The sequence below is a fragment of the Aspergillus uvarum genome, assembly GCF_003184745.1.
Source record: "Aspergillus uvarum CBS 121591 unplaced genomic scaffold BO82scaffold_11, whole genome shotgun sequence".
Taxonomy (NCBI): domain Eukaryota; kingdom Fungi; phylum Ascomycota; class Eurotiomycetes; order Eurotiales; family Aspergillaceae; genus Aspergillus; species Aspergillus uvarum.
In genome coordinates, this window is record NW_020291308.1 from 469,551 (window position 1) to 494,009 (window position 24,459).

Here is a 24,459-nt window from a genome sequence, read left to right on the forward strand (position 1 = left end):
AATTAACCAAGAACGGAGCAATAGCACACCAATTCTGCATATACCTTTTTTCCTCCGCCTCGACACGAGTGGCCATGCACAAGTACAGAAGTCCAGAACATCTCATCTCCCCATAGAATGAGACCTGTCAAGACCGCTGCATAGCGAATGGACCAGCAGCAGAAGCAACAAGCAGCTAAGGATGAAGCGAAGCGACATCCACAATCTGCAGTTTACTATTTGATTCTTCTTCTTCGCGATAGTTACCCAGCTATAGGCAGACTATTTAGCACGGTGAATCACCCCTGTTAGGCGCCAGCACTTTTTCGAATAGTCACCTGTCAAATATTCTGCACTAATAATGTCGGGTCCTGCAGGAGGCAGGCCTAACATTCTGCACGTTCGCAGCTGCAGGTGGGGGCAGCTAGATTAGCCCCCCCGAGACGGGGAAAGGACGACAGTGATGTAACGGTGGGGAGGGTGGGTGGAAAGCACTGCCGACTGGCAGGATAAGGGAGAGCAGAGCGGGAGGATAGATGGAAGAACGGCGACAACAAGCACGATGGCACGTCCCCTTGCCTTGCTTGCGCTTGCCTTGCCTAGGACAGTCTTGTTCGCCCCTCCAGCTGTCTATCTGGCCGGGTCCCATTCATCCAAGCCCTGTTCCCCGTCTGATCCTGATCTGCCAGGATATTCATCCATCCGGTATCCGGTCGCGTGTCTGTTGTCCCATCCATCCATCGTAACCATATCATCTTGACAATCTGGCTGGTCAGCAATTGAGCTGCTGCTTTCCGATGACAATAATCGAAGTGGAGGGGGTGGGGGGGCGAACGAATAAGGTAGACGTAAGGTAGGCGAATCATCTGCTTGTGATGGTTGTGCAGAATGAACAATAGTACTGTTGACTTTGCCCACCTAGAAACTCCGAAAGCAAACAAGTTAGTCCTCTGCTAGCTCCATCTCTCTATGGCTTTCGTTGATTGGATGTTTCCCTGCTTGTTGAGGGTCCAGAATCTCATGCTGCAAATTGGCAAACAAGGGCCAGCAAATGAGAGAGGGGATGGGAGGGGATGAGAGGGGGGTGAAGAGGAGAAAAAGAAACAAACAACGGACAAACTCATTATGTAGGATGCTGGAGAAAATTGCTGCAGAACTCCTGCAGGAAACAGACAATAGAATAGTTGCCTTTTTCTTGCTCTCTCTCTCTCTCCCCTCTCTGTCTCTCTCCAAATTGCTGTGACCCACTTACTCTGCTCTTGTTTTGCAGCGGTTGCTCTCTTCTCTAGAGCGGGATGTGTATGTGCATACGCTGGAGAAGATGAATGGGGTCTGAGGCATGATCGGTAGGAGATGGGTATGATGCACCTAGGTAGATAGTAGTACTGTAACTATATCGTTAGCATAATGCAGTAGAGAAGGAGAAGGTGAGAAAAACGGAGGGAGCTACTAAATCAGTTGATGGATACCTCAGACGGAAGGAAGGAAGGGTCCTTTCGGCAAAGCCATCCGACAGACTCTACGCAGAACAATCTCATTCATCATTGCCAATCGGTAAGGGAGGGGGGGAGGGAAAAGATCATGCTGTGTCGTATGCCCTGCGCTTAGGCACATACCGTGCATGCCTGACAGTAGTTAACGTCCTCCCACGCACTATTTTCTAATCTTGGTGTGGGGCGGGAGAGAGATAAGCTAGGACTTTATACACTCAGGCATATTCGACCAAGGCCGAGATTATATTCTATGTACTGTAGATATACAGGACAGTATTAGCTACGTCTCCTCTAAGTAGATGATAGTGCAGTACAGTGCATAAGTGCAATCCACAGTAAAATCTGCAAATACAGCATCAAAAGCGTGATCTTATATGTACTGCACCCTTCGAAAAAATGAGTCCACTTGCATACGAAATACTGTAGTTAGAGCCCCCCCCCCAACCTTTTTTAGCTACTGGGTAAATTGATACATAGACCATATGCACAGTATCTTCCTCCCCTCCTCCTCATGCAGGAGATACCAGCACAACGAATCTCCAAATGTAATCCAAACTCCGTACTTCGCAGAGCACCCAAAATTAAGTATGTGGTGGTTGATGAAGGGGGCGGGGGGGGGGGGAGGTGGGGGATATGACTTCATGCATCGATCTCTCGGAAATGTACTGCCTAATACAGCCGACGAGCATTTGATTGGCGGCAAAATCCGGCCTGGGCATCAAACAGGTATAGACTCTTTTCGGCTAAGGCTCCAGCTGTTTGGTTTCTGTGGTTGCATTTTGCTTTTTTTGCTTTTTTTTCTCTTTTTTTTTTTGGCGGCTTGGTCGGTTTAGGAAGGAGTCTCGTATGTTGAGCCTGAAGTATGAGTAGCAGTATATAGTACATGATGGTAGGGAAAGGAGAATGTTGGAGCCAGGGGGAGGGTAGATAGCAGTGAGGGATAATTTATTGATGAGGTACAGCCCTGCATAGAGTCAATTTTATGTGCATGCCTACACCTACAGATCTACCGGTAACTTATACTATACACTCTGAAACTCTTAAGGCGTACAAGGTGATTGTTATCGTGTTATAGAATTTTTGCGCACCTGGAAAACAATGGGAAGGAAGGGGGCGAGCATGATTCCGTGCTGCTAGTGAGAAAGAAAGTCAGAGCTAGTATGTGTAGCTTGGTGATTTTGAGTTCGGGATTCGATGCTCGTACGATGGAAGCTTTCTGCTGCTCCTGCTCTCCCCAGATTTGAAGAGAAAACCCCCCTTACTAAGGTAGCTAGCTAGTATTAACATACGAAGTACCTTCATCAGCTCAGAAAGCGAGCTCCTGCAATATTGATCTGCTGGTCATCCAAAAATGGTACGAATGGACGGGGGCCCAGTGGTGACCTCAGCCGTCATATTCGGGAGCTCGGATTACTACCGCTATCACTCAAAAGCAAAAAGCAAAACGCAAAAAGAAAAAAAAGAAAAAAACGGAGAGGAATGCCTCGTAAAACTTACTTTTTTCTTCCCACTCAAGCTGAATCCTCGGTATGGAGCTCCCTCCAAGCCCAAGCAGTGCAGGGCAAAAAATGGTCTCGACTCTCGGGTCTTTCGGAATGACCCGACTGACGACGGCCCCGTTATTTTATTTTGTCTGGTAGACTACCGGTAGACTAGAATATAGCGCCAGAGGAGAAAGGTGTAGGTATAGTTAGCCTAAGACTTGAAGCGCTACATTGGCGGCAAAGCTTAAGGCTATCCGAAAGGACCGCAAAGGAAAAAGACTACCTACCGCCAGTCCGGCCGACATGGCGGCACGGCGGGCGTGCTTGGGTGATAGTATCATCGTAGGATCATAGTGGTCCCCACCCGTTACATTCCTTCGCTCTACAATTCCAATCTAGGATTACGGTAGATAAGTTAAGTTAACTGACTTGTAGCACTTGCGGCACGCATGCTAGAATTACTAAAGAGAGGAAGGTACCACCTCTAGTGCTATGTACAGTACAGTACTTAGGACTGTCCACTAATGTTCGAGATGTGAGATTGGTCTGTCTTGTTCATTGCTTTGGTGATGTCCTTTTGCTCTTCTCTTCCGCTCAGTAGTCTTCCAATCTACTCAACACATCTGTTGCGCGCAATTGACTATGATAGGCAGGATAGGATCTCCGGATTAAGACTATGTATAGATAACACCTCATCACACTGACGCCGACGTTGAGATTGTCAGCCCATGGCATAACTTACCGAAAGGCGTGTAGCCCCCCAGGCCCAGCGCAGCCCTACCTACGAGTAAGTAGATCCGGTCGGAATTCCAAAGTGAACGCTGGCAGGCGAAAAGCAGAAAGCAGAGAGAGAGCTCCTGTCCCAACCGGGTAAACAGTCGAAACCGCCTGCGCCGCAAGTGGGGTAGTCTAAAGGGTGGATATGGGCTCCACATTCCTGTCTCCTTCCCCCGTCCCGAGCTAGGTGCGCTTTTCGATCGGGGGCAAGTTCAAGTAACGTATCCGATGCAAAGTGAATTATCCGAATGAGTCGTGAATCATTTGGTGCAGTGGTTAGTGGCCCGTCGTTCACCTAGCGTTTCATTGGCAGCTACCCATGTTTTGTTCTTCTTTTTCTCAGTGTTTCTCCAAGCAATCCCTGATCTATAAGCCGTGGAAAAGTGATGAGGTAGTTACTCCGTACTCAGTAGTGAATTACTGAGTAGATAGCTATGTAATCACAGCCTGGTACCTCTCCAGCTACGAGCGAGTGCATCTCACCTCCCCTAGCTAAACCACCTTACTCTACTCCGTGCCGTGTGTATAATACACTCAGAAATAAGCATGATTATGAGCAAAAACCACCTCGTTCATCATACCTGCATACACAACCCCCCAGAAACCAAATCGTAATCCCCCACAAAAAAAGCCCGACAGTAAGTTACCAGAGTATGATCTGTGTTCCGCGTATGGCCAACCTATAGACCTGCCACAAAACCCACGATCAAGAAGACGTCCACCCACTCGTACTCCGGTACGGCAGAAACGCCCGAACCACACATTAACACACACTACACACTACGCTACCAAACTCAAGCGGCTGCTGTTCCCCGATCTTTCTGTGTGTGTGATTTCATCAGCCTTGCGCCGCTCCTCCCCCCTCTCTTCCTCCTCCTAAGCAAAAAAAAGAGTTTCAATGAGCGAGACAACCCCCCCCCCACCCTCGGCTCACTCATTTCCTCCCCCCTTTTTTGGGGGGGGGGGGGGGAGGAAAGGTCACTCACTCTGCCTTCACTATCCCCTAACTTTGTCGGTTCACGCTTAGCTACGGGTAGCCAGCTACGGTATTCATTGATTGGGAACAATAGGCTACCTAGTAGACAGACAGGTAAATAACCACCAAATCCCGCGGAGAAACCGCCTCCATCACAACTGACCGACGAACGATTCTCCATGAGCAACTTCATAGATTACTTCCTGGATAAGAAAGATAGGACATAGGGGGTTACGAGATTAGGCAGATTAACGCACTGTGATATTACGGGGAGGCGTGCGACGATCTACGAAGAGAAACTTCGAGGGGAGAGGGGGGGGGCGTAAGAGAATTGATCTAGAAGGTTGGGGCTGGGTGTCTGATCGCGCGCGTCTCTCGGGGTTTACTTAATGCTGATTCGCATAAAGTATCCCGTACGATGTACGGTGGAAGTTCTGGATAGATGGATGGACGGAAAGAAGTGATGGAGTTTGAAAAAAAAAAAAAAAAAAAAACGGCAGATCCCCTATGATTTTGTTACCGGTGCTCTCTATACACTATCTAATGATCAGCTACACGAATGCAAAGAAGACATGTGGGAGAGACACAAGAGAGAGAGGGGCGGAGAGGAAAAGCATAAAATAAGATTTATCGGGTGATTCATTTACGCCACTGTGGATGCCTGGGGAAAGCAAAGGCGAACCGTGAGCGCACTTACACGTACTCTACTCTTCTGCCTCGATCGATGTCGTCGCCTGGGCAGGTGGTGAGCTGCAGATAGAGACGTATGTAGTTTAGAGCTTCTACGTTGTTGAATGTTTACGGAGTAGTGGATGGGGGATGAGTCTACGTCAAGTAGTCATCTGGGCTGCCGCGCCTTGGCTTGGGCGAGAGAGGGGGCTAGACTACTGTTATGTCTAGCGAGGTACTGATGTTGAACAGTGAGATGTGGAAGTACAGTACAGTACAATCCTGCGCCTCCCCGGGAGCAGAGAAGAGGCCCTCACCCCAAGCTGTAGGGTAGACTACGTTGGCACGCGTCAGTCAGCTGTGCATCTTATTCATGACATAATAATGATCATGAATACTCCTCCCCTCCCCTCCTCCTCCCCACCTACAATGGTGCGAAAAGCTTGACAGACGAAAATCTCTTACGAATGAAATGCAAGTTAGTTACCTCTGGGGAAGGGAGGAGAGGGGGGGTTCATACCTCGTAAGGTATCTTGCGCGCTTTACGATGGCCGTTCAATTGGGTAGACACCCTTGCATGCCGAGGAATTTGGACTACTGGGGACTGGCCAAGGGCTGAGTGTACTCGATACGGCAGTTTCCCCAACTTTTGCGCGGCACACGAGGTAACGGTCTATTTCTCGCACCCAGCAGAAACGAATCATCGACTCAATAAATCTGGGAGTGCCTCAAGGTTCTGGGCGAGCCCTGCGTAGCTCTATCTGTGCGGCACTGATGCCATGACTTTGGTAGAGCACTGGGGTTTCGTATGGAGGTCGTATCGAAGGACTTTGGGCTTTGTAGATGCGGTCCGGATACGGACACAAGAAGCGAAAAAGGAGCACTAACTGGATTCGTCCGCCGCTTCTCAAGCTTGACGGTTAGCCCTGCAAAAGGGAGAAGTGGGCGATGTAGTGCGTTATGCCTGAGGCTCGTTGTGGCTGGCCTGATGGACTTCGGATCTTCACCCCCTGTCATCGACGTCGACCTAGTCATCGACCAATGACTCGTAACACTACTTATCATGAGCAAGTCCTGATGTCAGTATACTTGTCTGGTGGAGGACTCTTACTATGCCCGGCGAGATCAGAGCAGTGAGATGATGACTGCTATGTGGCGTGGTCCATGCACTTACTGAATTCAGATTCCTAGCAATAGTCTTTTCCCCTATGATTTCGATAGAAGCAGAGCAAAGTCGTTTGTCGACGCATATTTTGTACCTGAGCCCCACCATGTGGTGTCCACTTGGGAAATTGCTACTCCATGCCATATAGGGTGAATTGATGGACAGCATCAGCTAACTGGGTATCACGAATAGGGCAGCCACGACGAGTCACCTGGTAGAAATTGGGGGTTATCAACGAAAGCATAGAGTAATTTCCTGGTATTTGATCATCATCTCCACGCGGCGATAGCTGCCCCTGAAACAGGCAGGCCAATGCCGTTGTGTGACACGCTCGAAACATGCCCCAGGCTTAGTACTTCTAGTCGAAGCTTCTTACCTAGTAAGTAGTAGCTAGGCCAGGGCCCTCTGGCTTTTCCGATCGATGACAATTAAGTGGAGTCTTGCCGAAAGAAGCCAGGGCTCAAGACCCGTCCGCTCTGAACGCAATCGTTTAGGTCTGGGCTTTCGTACTGACAGGTACTGTACGGATTAGCACGGAGTCGGAGGTCCCAACACTCCGAGAGTCCGTTGCAACGACTGTGGCAGATGGGAAATCATTTCTCGCTTGGTGAACCCATCAAGATTGATAAGCTCCTGGAGTACGGACTACTCCGTACTGTATCAGGATTGTGCGGCGGACAACTTTCGTCTGCTGCTGTCGACCATAATTCAAGATTCAATGATCGGCTCGACCAGCTTAGTCAGTGTGTTTCTGATTCGGGTCGATCGGTATTAGATAGATAAATTACACCGGCCGTTACAGGTTCATTGTCCATGCGATGCACATCAACATTTGTAACGCAAAAGCCTATCCATCGTCGGCACCATGCGGATGGAGCTACCTTGTAGCACTACTCGTGGGGAATAGTAGTCACTGGTCTTGTATGTTTCAATTTGACATCTAGACGTCCCCCCAAAGATGTGCTGAGCACGAGCTCCACCCACGTTGTTGGTTGGAGTGGTGGAAGCAAACTGTTGGACTGTGCTGAGTGGAGTTACCGGGCAATCCCCGAGTGGCCGAGTGGGGGAATGGAGGAGACCCTGAGATCTGACTCCGTCCACCGTGAGATCCTGTTATGACACCCGGATTCAGCAAAATCCTCCATCGGCTTGTGCGACCAACAGTGACATCAATTCAACTGCTGCTGCTGCTGCTTGTGCTGCCTGTCTCCGCCCGTGAACGGTATGCAACAGACTTTGATCAAGGTCACCTGCATGTCTAGGAAATCGTGCTATCAGCTAATGTCCGGTCAATGTCTCTGTGCTCACACTTTGGATATCCAGGCTGAGGGATGTAGAAAAACAATATGAGGAATATTGACAAACCAGACCTTTTTTCTCCCATGCGGCTCGTCCGAAATAAGCGCCAGATATGCACTTCTACGTTGGATGCAAGGTGATTCAACGGTTGGTGTCATGATTGACCGACAATCTCCATGTTTTGAGCCACGTTTTGGATCCTAGCCGGCTCGTCCACTGTTTTTCTTGTATTTGCAACATGGCGGTAAGGATTTGAACCCGACAAGCCCGACTATGTCGGTGAGTGAAAGGTACGTACGGTGCACCATCAGTTAGGGACTTGGTAACTCGACCGGAAAACGCCCCAAAAAAGCCCTGCCGCCGCCATGTCGGCACGGTTCGCAAGAATGTTAGCGATGTTAATGCATAGCACATATATCCCATCATCTCCCGAACTAGTGTGAAAATGATCCTGTGACTCGTAGAAAGTTCGACGGCCTCTGACTGATCGTCGGTCCTTGCAGTAGCCATGCATCCCAAGACATCTCGGAGATATTCGCGATCTTGGATGGCCCCGATAGTCGTCAGAGGGGTCCTGCCGTTCCATTCTTGTTTTAGGTTTTGCCATAGAACTTCCCTGATTTCTAGAGTGCACACCGGCAAGATTGATGAAACGGCACTAGGTCTAGAATAAAGAAGCATCGAAATAGGAGGTTATGAAACAGACAAAGATGAGCGGGCCTGATGCAGTGATGAGACACAAAAGTGACAGAATCTAGGCAGAAAATTGCTGTTAATCTTAGATGGCGACTGCCGGATTTAGAAGGACCTCTTTCATACCTCCATCTCCATACCCAACTTGAGGGCACCCGCCTGGTATGATGGAGTAAGTACTGTACGTATCCCTGAGAGCCGTGTAGGGCTTGGGACATCATGGAGAGACTCATCTGGTCACATTCAACATATTGCCAAGCCCCTAGGCCTATTGCAATGTGTCATAGATGTTACCGTCTTTCAACTGCACCAGGAAACGAATGGAAATGCGGGAGGGGCAAGGACGGTTGGAAGGGAGAGGAGAAAGTGGCAGGGAAGAGCAACTCTCGTGGCCGGCGGTTTATGCTACCGAACTTGGAAAAGCGTGCCTTCTAGTGTCAACTTTGTGGACTTCCAGAAGCCCTTAGAACGCGTTGGAGAGTTTGGAACTATGAAGGTTTGTGTTAATCTTCACCATGAGCCAAGCAATCCTTGTGCCAATCCCTCTCATATCTCCTCTCATATCTATCTATCCGAGGGCGATTCGGAGGCTCAGCTTGCAGATGACCCTACCTAAACCGGAAAAGGAGATCAAAGACGGCTGGGAACGAAGTCATAGCAGCCGATGGAAACCTTTACAGTACTGAAAACTCACCCATCCAGCTTGCATAAGAGAATGGTTAGGGGTACTTCCTTGCGCAAAGTGCTTTGGAAAATTCTCGATTTCAATTGCCCACGCGTTCACTCACAAGGAAAGTATTAGTGCAGCGATAAACCGACCCCTGATTGACGACTGCCGATAAGATAAGACGCTGCTGCTGCTGCTGCTGCTGCTGCTACTGCTACTGCTACTGTTGTTGTTCAGGCTTTCCCCTTGTTTACTGGGAACAAGGAATGAGGAAACTTTCATCGACTAGGGTACGTCCTTGTCAATGTTCCTGCGCCCGGGAAGGGTTGGGGTTCTCGAAGACGGGTTGTGGACAAAGAACCTGCTCAGAGCAATTCTGGGTCCCTGGACGAGTCTGGGTTCCTGCGCAAGCCATTGAGGCATCGTCAGAGGGCCATCGAACCTACTTTCAGCCCACGGTGCGGGATAGTCGTCGATCATGTTAGCAAGTTACTCCTTGGCGGTATTAGAACCATTTGGTGCTGAAGCCAGTACCATAGAATATCTCCGACCAAGCCATGACAGGGACAAGAAGAGTATAGTTGTGTTGCTAGTGAAAGCGGGGATTGCCCAGTTGGGATCGATGATCTATGGTTGCAGCCGATCCCAATCCAGGCACTAGGCTTGATTTCGCTTGCAATTGAATGCACCTGTTGATGTAGTAACAGCCACCTGGGCGCCCGGCCCTCTGCAGCATGTTATGCCCCCATGGTTGCGTTACTGTCTTTGACCATGTTGTTGGTACGACGACACAGCAGTAGCCAGTAACAACCTGAGAGACTGAAGACTCCAGATTGCCCCAGAGCCGTATCGAGACAGGGAGTTGATGCGAATGAAAAGCCCACCACTGTCGATCGGTATGTTTGTGGTCCTAAGAGACAAAGCCCCAAGGCAGCGACACGTGACCGACCCGTATCCGACTGGCAGGAAAGGACCCAGGCCAAGTTGGCTCGCGAACCATAAGATGAACAAGCGATCGCCGGAATCCCTACTGTGCCAAGCTGCAATTCATGCAGCGTGCAGTCCCAAATTGTGTTGGCAGGAAAGCCCTCAGCAGACTAATGATATGCAAGCAGCTTCTTGCGTACTACAGTACTGCTGTCACGTCACTGTTAGCTATTCGTACTTGGTATACATTGAATCCCCTGGCCAGTAGTCATGGTATATGACTCAGGATTTTCTATCGAATGGTCCCCGAAACCTCTGAGATGTAGCTAGCACTCTCTGATGTAGATAGTGAACGAGCTGATCATGCTCCTATCTCTACCACCACCACCACCATCACCCACTAAATTGACTAGATCCAGCCTAGGACACGAACCCGCGCCAAAGAAATCGCATTTGCATGCAAGCGATGTTGAGGACTCAGTATCCAACTCGCTGTCAGTCTAGGTATGTAACTAGAAAGGTGGGCGGGCGGGCGGGCGTCACCCGATGCAGCCTTGATGCGGAGATCATTGCCCGGCCGAGGCACTAACTACTATACTTACCTCCACCTAGAGTCCTAGACCCTTTCAGTACATGACGCTAGTGCGATTCAGTCACCCATGGTCAGCTGAAGCCAATGTATAGTGTCCGGCTAACTCAGACCCTCCAATCGCTCCGCCAATTGGTATCTCGTGGCGTAAGGCAGTATCCATGGGTCTTGAATGTGCCATGTCTGGATGTCAGTTTGGGAAGAGAGGTGGGTGGTATTCAGTGAGTATTGTGTCAACTATCAGTATGAGAGCATGCGTTGTATGTGCTCCAACGACGGTCGATTGTGAAATCCAGAGTACATCACCGTCAACTCTACTCAGAGGCTTTGCCTTGAGGGTCAATACGTCCCTCCATGTAGACAAGATACTCCAAAATGGCGCGTACAAGGCTTGTAAAAGGGGTAAAGGAGACCGGTCAGGACTATTGGCGTTGGTATCATATACCCAAGCTTTCCGTCTGGAGACGGTGTAATTTATGTTCTGTTTGGGCTTGGCACTTTCTTACTGTTCGCACCCGATCCCAACTTGCGTCCGGCTTTCCCACTGGTTTTCTCCCTATCACTTGACCGACTTACGGATCTCTCTCGGTTAGGTAGATAGGTAGACCGGTGGGCAGTGAGTGACATTTGCATCCAACGGGTCTCCAGGTCTAATTCCAGCAATATCGTATATATGGCTCAATGAACACCACCGCAGATGGCTTGCCGGCCCTAGACCATGGGCCATCTTGTGTGCTTGGCTGATCTCCCGGTACGGCCGAAAAGAGCCAAGAGGAAAGGATGATCGACTAGCTGACACGATTATGTTGGGAGGACTGAACGGTTGTATGGGCGCTGATCCGTCTGGAGCGGCCTGATACCATAATCTCTGTATGTCTAGCCCTATTAGTGGGCGCGAGTTGCTGGACCCGGGCATAGAGAACTCGTAGTAAAAAGCTCCATTCTGGTAGTATGCGCAAACCGGTAGATGATCTGATGATGGTCGGGAAGCCGGGAACTAGGGGATCCATGGGTGCTGCCTTTTTCGCATCGGGGTCCAGTATCGGTGCGGGCAACAATTTCCACTGGGTATGATGACGCTGAGGAACGGAGAGTGTCTGGGGAAGCTACTTTTTAATTGTAACGGGCTCCACATCGGACAATCCGAGCCCACTTCCATGGTTATTTGGGGTGATTTTGGGTCGAGGCCGTTTATCGAGATATCAAGAGGCAAGTGATAGATAGAGAATGAAGAAAGGAGGGAGAGAGAGTGTGTGTATGTGTGTATGGGTGAGAGAGAATGTCCAGACCAGATGGGACGATTGTGAATGTACAAGTGCATCTTCCTAGTAGCCATCAATTTCGGATCGGTAACTTAAACTCCGCCGCCTGTCTCCGCCGTTAGTCTCTGTGGCCACTACTAGGCTACTAGCATGTTACGAAGAGCAGATGTAGATCTCCCTCTGGCCCGTTCGATGTATGGACATCCTGTACTGTTTCTTTCCCTCCTCTTTCCTTCTTGCTGGCTGAATTATGCAGCTGTATTGTAACTAGGAAGGGAACAACTCTTCAGTATCATGAAGAGTGATCGAGCTATCCACTCCGGCTAGCCCGCAGCTCCACAGACTGGACCTTTTACCCGATTAGGCGCGGCAGCAATGATGACTACGACATACATAGTAGGTACCATAGGTACCATTCATCCCACAACCTTCCGGCATGTCACCTTCTGTGGGGCTCCAAAAGTCAGAATGGACCTCATAGAGATACATAGTACAGTACATACCTTGCTCCACCCGAGTCGATCGTACTAATGGCCGATGGGTGGGCCAAGTAGCCTGCCTGTCTGGACGTTAGACTGTCACTATCGTCATTGCCTTCTCCAATTTTAATTTCGCATTTGATTTGATCCTTATTTCCAAATTATTATTTTTCTCCCATCAAATTGATTTTCAGCCTGAGTTACTACCATAGTAAGTAATGTTCAGCCATAGTGCTGGTCGTGACAATCGATCGACTTTTTGAAATCTTTGAATCTTTCTGTAATCACAATACCAGCAGCCAACTTGCCCTGGTTATTGGACATGACTGCTGTCCAGCAGCCATGGCCCGCCGGTAACAAGCAACAATAGCAAATCCCCAACCGTTCCTGTCAGATGCAGGGCCGCATTTAGTAACCTCCCTGTCTCGGACACGATCTCAGAACTCTCAACCCCTCCCTCTACTCCCCTCGCCCTCCCCTCCATCCAGGTCAAGAGGGGACCTAGTTTTGGCACAAAGAGATGCCTTAAAGAAGCAATACGAGAGAAGACTGAACCGAAGGTGTGAAGAAGATGGGAACTGCCTGGGGTCCCATCCCCAAAATAATCATCTGTCTTGCATTCAGGGAGTCAACAATTCTGTGTCTTTTCCCATGAAGAGGACTACAAAGAAGTAAATGCCTACAAAGATAATGCATGGCAATTGAGAGCGAAGAAAATAGAACTTCAAGCATTCTCATCAATCAAAAATCACTATCACATTAAAATAATGAAAATGGGCAAAGGAATGAAATAAAATAAAATAAAAACAATCCTGTCGAATTAAAACCGAAATAAATTCAGTTGAGGGAGAGACAGCACACCAATGAGTCGTGCAATCAAATCAAATCTCATGGTGTGAAAACAGGAGGGAAGAGAAATCCCAGAGAAGAGGCATCCATGTCTCTCTCAGTCCCAGCAGACTGGAACAAAGACAGCACTATCCCAGAAGCAAACCCCCGTGCCAACATGGGTTTGGAACAGTGTCGTCGCCAGCACCTTCAAGCAGTCTCAGGGTTTCAGCCGCTGGGGATCCCATGGTTGTCTTCCCCATCTAGAACTTCCACCTTATGTCTATCCCGCTTTAAATCACTTGATATCCACTTCTCACGACTTTCCTCTCTCTTGTCCCTCCCCTCCCCCTCTTCACACCCAGTGTTTCTTATCCTTACTCTGCTCTGGAATCAAAACAGCCTGCACTGACAGCTTGTATAAGTAACTACCCGGTGATCCGCCACCCGTCTCTTGTGGTGCATCAACAACCAGTTGACGGTGAACTAAGATTATCATCGATAATCACTAAACTCTCACTTGTCCTTCTCTTTCTCATCCACCTCCCACGATTTCTTTCTTGTATCCTTGCAAGAACTTCCCTCATTCTTGTTTTCATTCAGCTTGTGTTTCGTGACCTTCTATTGTTGTCTTTGACTGTTCATTCATCTATTCGCTCCTCCCCCTCCTCCCGCCACTATTCAGTTCATTCACAACAAGACCACTTGCTTTATTTATTTGATCTCTATTCTTCTCTTCTTTTCTTCCCGTTCTCCTTCTTCCTCCCTTCAACTCTTTCCCTCTCTCTCAATCTATCAATTTCCTTGGTGTTCAAGACACTTTACGATTTCCGTCAAATGCGAGTCTGTTCGAGACTTGCTCTCAGATGCAGAAACCCTCCCCACACGAAGTAAACAACTGACTGGCGTCCCTTGCACCTCACTACGCCTTGCCCGCCTATTAGGCATAATCAACATCCACTTTCCCCACAACTCATTCCACCGGAGCAGCACACAAGCTCGCCCTTTTCTGAGACCTGAAAAGACGGTCCTATTCTCCTTCCTCCAGCGTCCCCTGCAAGCTCTTCCAATCAAACATTCCGCGTGGGTCCCTGGCGGACTTGGAGCTGGGCTTTCCCCCCCTACTCAGTCAAATTCCCATTCCTTGCCTCATTAAATCCTCTCATGGCTAGCGCTACCAGAGTCATTCGTGGCCAGCCACCCTCGCCGCCCGAATCGACGGATCAGAACACGGTGGCTGATGCCAACCAAGACTTCCATGGTATACTTTCGCCAAATTTCGGACAGAATGAGCATTTCTCGGCTGCAGACCTTCATACAAACCATGTTTTAAGCGAGGTGAAATACGACACAGCATCATTTGTAAGTTTCACAGTTATACAATTTATACTCGCTGGGCAGGCACTAACCTGGCTTCAGAATTATCTTTCCCCTCCTTCACAGTTTGTGTCCAATGAATATCCGCGAAACATCTCATTGCAACATCCGGTTGGTCGTCCCTCCGCTTGATTACCCTTTCGTTGATCACTAATTCCTCTTAGATCGACACGCCACCATCCACAGCAGACGACTGTCATGTTCCTGGAAGCCTAAGTTCGGCACCGCAGTGGTCATCGCCTCAGAGTCAGAGGCAGCCCCCTAGACCAAGGGTCGCCAGGCCTCCCAGAATGCGGCGCAAGGGCCGGAAGTTGAAGGACCGAGAGTCCAGGCCTCACGTTGACAAGCCGTTGAGCGAGTTGACCAAGCACTTGACCCATATCCCAATCAAGGACATGGAAAGTTGGGTGCATCGCTCCGTGGAAACTCGTCGCCAGGAAGTTGCAAAGAAAAATGGCAAGATTGCCCGGCCGATGAACTCCTTCATGCTCTACCGGTCTGCATTTGCGGAGCGAGCAAAAGAATGGTTCTCGCAGAACAACCACCAGGTGGTCTCTGAGGCTGCCGGCGATAGCTGGAAACTGGAGCCTGCAGAGATCCGTGGGAAATACGAGCATCTGGCGACTGTTGAGAAGGCCAACCATCTAAAAGCACATCCCGGCTACAAGTTCTCCCCGGCAAAGGATAAGAAGAAACGGGCGGGTGTCGACGATGATGGTCACTTGGCAAATACTCCTGATTCCAGCCCAGCTCTGCTACAAAGCCATGGCATGAGCTCGTCAGAGGTGGAGAGCAGTGGATGGGGCAGCCGTGACTCCACTCCCTTTGACTTTGCGGAACACGGCTTGCCTGCAGCAGAGCCGTATTTTCTTTCGTCTTCACCTTGGCACGCACCTCGGGGTTCCATGTCAGGCTATATGCCTTCCTCGGACCCATCTCCGTACCTAATGCATTCGACACAATCGGGCTACATGTCTCACCAGGGCGACTTTCGGTTCAAGCGGCCGAGTTTCCAGGACATCTCGTACAATTCATCAACTTCTCTGGCAGGATTGCCAGGAGCGTCTCACCACGACCTCCTCCAGCCCGCCAGCTCTGCTTCTACTCCGGGGAGCGGTCAGCTAGACCCCCAACTTCTGACCCTCCCAAACGAGCTTCCGAGTTCCAATCAGATCTATGGCGTCCATCAGCCATTGTGGCCTGATGCATCGACAGTCAACGGTTATGTTCCCATGACAACTCCGATGCCACCAAGCTCAGTCGCCTATCAGGCGGGCTCAAACTACTCATCGGCATCCGACATGCAAGACCTAGAAGGTCGCGGCACATGGGATTCGCCTAATGATGCCAAATTGGAGGGCTCAGCTGGCGACCTCAATTCCTGGATGTCATACTGAGATCCATGTTCAACTCACCCTAAAGCGTGAGGATTCTGTTAACGTCATGATACCAAAGGGTCGAGATGAGTTCTTGTCCTGTTTCTCAGCGCGGTGGATATCTGTTTGAAACCAGAGTTGTTGTTCGGAGTTTCGGGGCGCTGATATACATGGTGGCTTGGGACTTGTCTATTTGAATCTTTGATTTTCTTGTTGGTTTCAAGCAAATGCCCTGTCAGGGTTATTGAGTCACATTTGGCTGGCGTATTCGAAGCTTCATGGCCTTGCTTCTGAGTGGCAGTCTCGTTTGATCAATATGTTCTGATATCTTGTGATGGTAAATATGTGTGCACTGGTTTTCTACAATGAATTAGAATAGTTGGCAATTTACATGACCAGATGTACTTCAAGCTGTTTGAATCAGAGCAAGCCTAACAAGTTCGCTAATTTCTTAGTACATGCGTAGATGAACCAGTACCTTTTATCAGTAAATTTCGTTGGATGACTCCAATTCGGCGTGACCGATACGCGCCCTGTCACGTGGAGATATCCGATCGGTAGAGGGTCAAAGCGACACGGCGACAGGCGATCAATCCTGCGTGAGACTCACGTCTCCGTCCGTCTGCATGTTCATCGCAAAGCTTATTTCAAGCTCAATCAAGGGACTGCCTTAGTAGTTGATGAGATAGACACGCCCAGCAACCCTTTCCGAACTCTGGATCTTCTTGTCCATTAAAAATCAGCTTCAGACTCGCACGTCCCAGCAGCGATCCGCGTGGGAGGATACTTTCGCATCCCCGCGTTTGCATACCTTCGATTTACAGCTACATCTACTGCCCGCCATGTCGAACATGTATGGCGAACTGGGTAATAAACTGGTTTGTCTCCATCCAGTCATTGGATTCCACCTACGATCTGGCCTAACCCGGGTCATCTCCAGGTTCAACACGCCAAACGCACCCAGGCTTTAACCCATCTGCCACCCTATCAAACCGAACTCGTTCGCGCCGTCGCCCGCGAGGTCCGCGATCTGGACCGCGATGTTGCACGCCTGCTAACTCCCTTCGAAGGCAGCTTCAATCCGTCCCAAGAGCCCGCTATTGCCTGCGCCCTCCTCGTCGACCATCTCTGTATGCGTCGCAACAAGCGGTGTCTTCTCGCCTATCATCGGGTCCGCACGGAAAAACTAGAAGAGCTCTGTTGGACGGGCGTGGATGTGCTAGAACAGCAATTGCCCGTGGCGGAGGAGGCCAGTGCGGGAGCTGCTGCTGCCGCCGCGGCGGCAGCACAAGGCCAGGGGGCTGGCTCGGGCATGAATCACAGCTCGCTGAGCCCGGAGGAAGAAGAGTATTTTCGACAATACAGTGACCTGCTCGCCGCGTACAAGGGGCAATGGACGGACATTGATCTCACTGGAAGCTTGGAGCCACCCAAAGATTTGTTCATCGATGTGCGAGTCTTGAAGGATGCAGGGGAAATTCAGACGGAATATGGGTATGTTCAGATCCTTCTGAGCGGTCTCTTCTTGTTCTGATGGAAATAAAACTCCTGTTAACGGTCGACTGCTAACAATGCGCACACAGGGTGATCAATTTGACGAAAAACAGTCAGCTCTACGTACGACAAGGGGATGTGGAACGATTAATTGCACAGGGCTTTCTGGAACGGTTGGGATAGATTGCTGTGCCTCCGTGGCCCGGCAGTAATGCTGTGGATTATCCCCCGATGCTGCTTCTTGCTGCTCTAGCTGCTGTTTCTGTGTTACATGATGATACCCATTTAGTTTGTTGAGAGTAATTTACAAGAGCGCAGACAGTGGCATGGGGGCCACGCTGAGCGAAGTCGAATTCAAGTGAATTAGCGGGGCAATGAGAAGGATTTTTTGACACATCAGAACTGCGAGGTCTACTGAATTAGTTAGTAGTCGATCTAGCCCATGTCTAGATCGTATGTTACGTCGAAGATAATCTAGACTAGGGATCCGTCTTCGGCAGCGCTGGACACGAACATCGCCGTTGCAACGGCCGCTTACCTAACAGGTCGGCCCTATCATCGGACTGGATGCGGCCATGCAGCTTCGCCGAGGATTGAAGTTCTTGCCTTCCCACACCCATTACTGCAGCTACTGTCGCACTTATTCTGACGGCGCCCTCTATCCCTGCACACCAATTTAGCTCGCTAGCAAGGCCAATGCTCTGTGGCCATCCAGAACAGCTTTCGCCATCCAGGTCCCCATCTATCGCGTCTCCCATGTCCGAGAAGTGGATCGGTGATAATCCGCCCGTGATAAGACTTTTTAGTCACTTTCACCCACCTAGCTGATAACAACGGCCAGTCATGCCTGGACCGGATTGAATCGCTCTTTTGATCCCTCTAGACCTTTCATTAAACGCCTCCCATATCATAATCGTCTGTTTTTCCTTCTTCTCCTCATTCAGTCGGCCAATCGTGGAGCAATGTCTATGGTTGTTGCTTCTTCTGAGTTCTTGCGTCATCCGGTATCATCTCTGCACTTTCGGCTCCTGTCCTCAGATCTCGTCCACGAGCCTGCAAGCCTGCGGGCTGAATCAGATTTGATCAGCTCTTGCAATTCCCACCGTGACTTCGGCACTTGGGACTTGTGGTAGGCTTATCCTCTGCCACACCATCCGTCATGGGAGTCTTGCGATCGTGCAACAGTGGTAGCGACCTCCGCGGCGCGGGGATGCCTTCGCATCATTCCGCCCTCAATGACGACTTGGAGCCAGCCGGAATGGAGATTCCAGTTGAGCATGCCCACAATGGGAGCCCTCCACGGTCCTCAGTATTAGATCCAACCGTGTCCGGCGGCACCAGTTATCGGACTCCGAGCAGGTCTTTCTTCCATCGGTCATTTCATAACTCTGCAGGTACGCCGCTCATGTAATCGACTCTCGTCCCCCAAACATAACCCCGCTGTGTCGTCACAATACAATGATGCAGTGCTGACTGTTTGGCCTAGATCCGGCTCATTATTCGTCCCATGGTATGCGAGAACAAACTGCCGAACTGGCATCTTTCGCCTTGTCGCGTGAATCGAACACACTTCCCTCGTCACTCGACGTCTTCCGTCCCCCTCGCGAATCGTCGCTTTCTTCGACCCCGACTCCAGTTGCAACGGCTGCAGCAAGGGTTCATCTTGAGGCTGGCCCTTCCTCCATTCCGACGACCGGCTCCTCGGTGCTGACACAACTGATCCGACACCCTGATATCCCGGAATCAAGCCAGACTGAGCAGTACCACTCTGAAGAGTGGGAGAGGGCAAGTGACAGTACCGTCTCTCGAGACGAGCTTCCGGTCGTCACAGCTGGAGAGACTGTGAGCACAGAGCAAACCTCATTGTTATCTAAGCCGTCACACCCAAAGCCATATCAAGGCTACGGCGCTACAGGTGATATTGAAAACCAGGGATATGCGGGAACGAAGGGACCGAGCGCTTTCTCCAGTGCCTTCTCGAGTGTCACTACTTGTTTCCGACTCATAGCCAACCCGAAATCGTGGGACAAACAGGCCGTATGGCGCGAGGGGGTCGTTTATCCCCTCAGTCTGTTGCCGTCGGTATTCCTCGGTCTGTTGCTCAACATACTGGATGCTTTATCTTATGGAATGATCCTCTTCCCATTGGGTGAGCCGATGTTCTCTGACCTTGGATCGGACGGTATCTCTATGTTCTACGTGAGCACGATCATTGCTCAGCTCGTTTTCTCTTGCGGGGGTTCCATCTTCCGTGGCGGTATCGGCAGTGAGATGATCGAGGTTGTGCCTTTCTTTCACCAGATGGCTTTCACGATCTTGAATCGAGTTGGAGCGGATAACCCGAAGTCAGTCCTAGCTACCACTATTCTGGCGTTCTCGGTCAGTTCGATTCTGACGGGCCTTGTTTTCTTCCTTATGGGGACTTGCAAGCTAGGAGCCTTGATCGGGTTCTTCCCGCGGCATATCCTTATTGGATGCATTGGCGGTGTGGGCTTTTTCCTCTTGTTGACCGGTGTCGAAGTATCAGCTCGACTACCTGGATCCTTCGAGTTCACCTTGGCAACAATGGAGAAGTTGGTGCAATTGGACACAGTATTTCTTTGGACGGTGCCCTTGTTCCTTGCGGTCGGCTTGCTTGTTTTGAAGCGTTTTCTGCATTCTAATTTCCTTCTTGGTGGCTATTTTATTTGCGTGGCTGTCATATTTTATATTGTTGTTCTCAGCGCTGGGGTCTCTATGGGCACTCTGCGCAACAAAGGATGGGTCTTCGATGCGCCGTCCTCTTCAAATCCGTGGTATCACTTCTATACCCTTTATGGTATGTGAAAGGATTTTCGTGACAGCGGTGACCTTCTAACTATTCATAGACTTTTCTGCTGTTGACTGGGCCGCGTTCGTCGACACGATTCCAGCTATGTTCGCGCTCACTTTCTTCGGCGTCCTGCATGTACCCATCAATGTGCCTGCCCTGGGCATATCGACGGGCGAGGATAATCTCAATGTGGACCGTGAGCTCATCGCGCATGGCGTCACCAACGCCCTGTCCGGCTTCTCAGGCAGCATACAGGTACTACACCTAACAGCTTGCTTGCGGGAAGATGTACTGACATTCATAGAACTACCTTGTATATACTAACAGTCTGTTGTTCATTGACAGTGGTGGCAACTCCCGTTTAGCAGGTATCATGCTCGCGGCTGCGACGGCTGGTATTCTTGTCGTCGGTCCGGCGATTGTCGGCTTTATTCCGGTCATGGTTGTCGGTGCTCTCATTTTCCTGCTGGGAATTGAGCTGATGCAAGAGGCCTTGGTGGACACATGGGGGAAATTGCATCGGCATGAATATATCACGGTAAGCTCTAACTTCAGTTGATAACGGCATTGGCTAATTTCGTAGGTTGTCATCATCGTTGCAACTATGGGCGCCTGGGATTTTGTTGTTGGCATTCTTGTTGGTATCATTCTCGCCTGTCTAAGCTTTGTTGTGCAGACTTCTCGCAAGTCTGCTATCCGTGCGACTTTCTCGGGCGGGATTACAGGGTCTACAGTCAGACGTCCTCCTATTCAGCAGCGGTTTCTCAAGGAAGCCGGGCAGCAGACCCTTATCATCAAACTTGGCGGATATCTCTTCTTCGGTACCATCGTGAGCGTTGAAAACACGATGAGAGGATTGATTGAGGAAGAGGCATTCAACCGACGGCCCATCCGATTCCTGATTCTTGACTTCTCCAGAGTTTATGGCATCGACTTCTCTGCGGCCGAGGCATTCACCCGCATCAACCGTATTCTTAGCAAGCGCAACGTTCAAATGACCATTTCCGGTCTCGACGTGGAAGGAGAGGTGGGACGTAGTCTTCAGAACGTGGGCTTATTCGAGGCTGTGACAGGGGTGGAAATTTTCGAGGATTTGAACTCGGCGCTCGAATTTTGTGAGAATGACTATCTCAAAGTGTTCTACAGCCACAGGGAGGCATTATTGAGAAGACAGCACCGAACAGCTACAAGCTTCCTGGAAGTCCCTACCTCGCAAGCACCATCCCACCTGGGTGACACGATGGTCAGTTCTCCCCGCCAGCGATACCTACAGCAAGCCGCAAGGAGCACCCTCCGTGAAGACGAAGTCGCGGTAGTCGCACCAGCAGCATGGTCTGCCATGCGTCAGCCGCTTCCGCTGCTCCTCCAGACCTTCCAGGGCATTACCTCCCGAAACGAGGATTTCTGGTTTCCAGTGTGCGCCTATTTCGTGCGAGAAAGCTACGCGGCAGGCACGGTCCTGTTCCGTGAAGGCGATATTCCGATGGGATTCTATCTTCTGGAGTCCGGGATGCTTCGTGCCGAGTACGAACTACCGCAGGGACGATACTTTGAAATCATTGTGGCTGGACGACCGTGCGGCGAGCTGCCCTTCTTCAGCGAGACCCGCCGGACAGCGACCGTGAAGGCCGAACAGGACTGCGTGAGTTGGTGTTTGAACATGGAGAGATGGCAGGAGCTGCGCGAAAACGAGCCGGAAATTGCAAGGGAGCTTCTGACGGTCAGTCTGAAACTGACTACGGAGCGGATGGACAGTATTACATCGTGAGCATTCCCTCATTCCTGTACACGGCATTGTGCTTTCTGACTGACATGATTCCTCTAGTTACGTTCTCACAACAGCGGCTTGATAGCTGTTTCGACTGGCACTTGGTAGTGCTGGCTGTTTTTGCCTATAGTGGCTTGTTTTGGTATATTTGTTTTGCATAGCATGTTGGTGGTTGACTTTCTTATTACATATTGTATAATGATTGAAGCGAGTGTATGTATGTGTGTCGGCTGTTGTTAATGACCTGGACGGGCGCATAGCTTGGCCGACTACCTAGTTGCCTATGATTATCCTCCGGACTTGATGGTTGCTAAGCGGCCGATAGGATTTCTTACGAGATCAAGTTCTGAGCCTCAAAGCATAGCTTATTTGATGTAGCGGCTGCTTGGCATCACTTGAAATATTCTCCATGCAGCTTCAGTGAAGACTATGCTTCCTCCTCCCCTTTCTCATCCTTCAGAAAAGGTGTGCAGCACATTCTAAAGAAAGACAGGCTTTCTGTTGCGGAAGCACAAAAGCTACGGCGACGATCTTCGAAAATGCTCAGTTCCAATACGGAGGTTGACATATAACCTCTGTGGCATACGGAGTTGACCGACATGCAACTCTTTGTCCAGAATCGATTGCAGTCGCAACTAGCGACTATGTCCAGGAGTTCCTTGGATATCAGATGCCAGAACATGGGGACTTGCTTTCTGTTCGCTCACAGTCTTGAACACCCAGGCAGTTTGAGGAAATTCTCCATATTGATCTCCGTTTGCATACTGCTCGAGAAACCCTCCACTAAGCCTCCAATCCCTACGGTTTCACCAACCTCAAAAGCCTATAAAGTCCGCCATGATAACCAAGAAATCTGCTACCTCTAACCCTATCCCACCACCTCGACTGAACCACTAAACCTCAGAAAACTTGACCAAACCCAAGATTTCACTAATTATCACCAGGAAAAGGACCCCCGACTAACCATATATAGCATCAACCATCAAAATGAGCGTCCCCAACGACCCAGCCTACGGACGCTCCCAGGCCCTCGAGTCCACCAGCCACTGGTATGATGCCCTCACCGATCTCTTCCCCCCCGCGGCAGGCTTCACTGTAGACCTAGAAGCCGGGATCCTCTCCCCGATGCGCGAGTCCTACAACCGCATCACCGTGACGTTCTGTAAGCCCGCGCGCGAACCCGACGCTGAAGCAGAAGCAGAAGCAGCCGAGCACGCAGTCGGCAGGGACGGCAGCAGCAGCGGCAAGGGGACCATCATCTTCACCCTCGTCACCGGTGCGCTGCGACGCCCGCGCGCGCACCCAGGCCACCACGTGCTCGTTCTCCGGGATTTCCTGGCCACACACCACGAGCACGGCCACGACCACGACCACGACCACTACTACCAGCACCACCCGGCCCGGCTCCTGTCGTCGTCGGCGGGGCCCATCGTCGGCGCCGTGGTGCTGCCTCGGCTGCCGGTGACGGTGCAGTTCTACCGGTGGGATTCGGGCCACGGCGGGTGGGTGTTGCCCGTCGGGGGGGCGCTCGATGAGGTTGTGGATCGCCAGGGGATTCTGGGGGTGTTGGCCGGGCTTAAAGGGTTGGTGCTGAGTAGTCGTGGGTTTGGGTTGGGGAGAGGGGTAAATTGGGTAGATGATGAGGAGGTGGTGGAGGAGGATTTTCTGGTGGTCGAGGCTTAGATTTTCGTGAGAATATACTCTCGTTTCTGTTGGGATGAGGTTGTATTTCTTTCTCTGGATTTGAATATGAATATGAATATGAATGAGAGGATTGTATTGCTTGATATGTTTGTTTTTGCTGAGTTAAATTTTGGGGTTGTGTGTTGATTTGTTGTGAAGGGAGGGGGGGTTGTAGGGGACGATGTATACAGTAGGTGCCTTAGTAGGGGCAGTTAGGGGTTTGCTGATGATCTAGATCATTGATGGCCTCTGCGGTCTGCGCTGCACCTGCATTCAAGAACTACGACTTACTTACTGGGCAAGAGCAAGTCTGCTCCACGGCGCTATCGACTATGGAATCTTCTGTTGAGCATGGGGAAGGGATCTTGCGTCTATGAAGCAAAAGAACACAAGGCTGGATACCAGCACCACATACTGTACACGCCCTTCCTTAATCATCTAATGAACTAAAGTAATATAGTAACCGGCATTTTCCCATCCTCCACTAGTCTCCCTCAACACCACTCTAATCAGATGTGCAAGCCATCTAAACCCACATGACCAATTCACACACTAGATCAATAATTGCGTAGATCAGGCTGACCTAATGGCCATCACAGGATCTGAATGCAGGCTCCCCTCCCGCGAGCAGAATTCGCCACCTCGTCAGGTGGTGACAAGTG

The 24,459-nt window shown here is 50.4% G+C and overlaps 4 protein-coding genes across 4 annotated transcripts; all 4 read left to right on the top strand.

The window, feature by feature from the left end:
- Positions 1-14,448: 14,448 nt before the first annotated feature.
- On the top strand, positions 14,449-16,061 carry BO82DRAFT_277450 (HMG-box domain-containing protein; the record flags this gene model as incomplete). The annotated part of the gene is made up of 2 exons (XM_025631188.1): positions 14,449-14,733; positions 14,829-16,061. Coding segments are annotated over 2 exons (1,518 nt in total), but the record flags the coding sequence as incomplete, so codon positions are not given.
- Positions 16,062-16,891: 830 nt separating this feature from the next.
- On the top strand, positions 16,892-17,717 carry BO82DRAFT_372501 (DNA replication protein PSF1; the record flags this gene model as incomplete). The annotated part of the gene is made up of 3 exons (XM_025637319.1): positions 16,892-16,918; positions 16,981-17,534; positions 17,624-17,717. The coding sequence occupies 3 exons, from the start codon at positions 16,892-16,894 to the stop codon at positions 17,715-17,717; spliced, it is 675 nt and encodes a 224-aa protein (XP_025494669.1).
- Positions 17,718-18,493: 776 nt separating this feature from the next.
- Positions 18,494-22,369, top strand: BO82DRAFT_18325 (sulfate transporter family protein). Its single transcript, XM_025630444.1, has 6 exons — positions 18,494-18,928; positions 19,021-20,352; positions 20,402-20,601; positions 20,651-20,884; positions 20,930-22,110; positions 22,172-22,369. The coding sequence occupies exons 1-6, from the start codon at positions 18,694-18,696 to the stop codon at positions 22,194-22,196; spliced, it is 3,207 nt and encodes a 1,068-aa protein (XP_025494670.1). The 5' UTR covers positions 18,494-18,693; the 3' UTR covers positions 22,197-22,369.
- A 394-nt stretch (positions 22,370-22,763) lies between these two features.
- BO82DRAFT_352022 (uncharacterized protein) lies at positions 22,764-24,194 on the top strand. Its single transcript, XM_025634576.1, has one exon. It carries the CDS (start codon positions 23,102-23,104, stop codon positions 23,795-23,797), a length of 696 nt encoding a protein of 231 aa, XP_025494671.1. The 5' UTR covers positions 22,764-23,101; the 3' UTR covers positions 23,798-24,194.
- Positions 24,195-24,459: the final 265 nt, after the last annotated feature.

What these genes read in the sequence shown, in the direction of transcription:
- BO82DRAFT_18325 (XM_025630444.1), top strand. Translation starts at nt 18,694, where the DNA reads ATGGGAGTCTTGCGATCGTGCAACAGTGGTAGCGACCTCCGCGGCGCG. An exon ending in GTCATTTCATAACTCTGCAG is followed by an intron (nt 18,929 to 19,020) that starts GTACGCCGCTCA and finishes TGTTTGGCCTAG; the next exon opens with ATCCGGCTCATTATTCGTCC. An exon ending in ATCGGCATGAATATATCACG is followed by an intron (nt 20,885 to 20,929) that starts GTAAGCTCTAAC and finishes CTAATTTCGTAG; the next exon opens with GTTGTCATCATCGTTGCAAC.
- BO82DRAFT_352022 (XM_025634576.1), top strand. Translation starts at nt 23,102, where the DNA reads ATGAGCGTCCCCAACGACCCAGCCTACGGACGCTCCCAGGCCCTCGAG.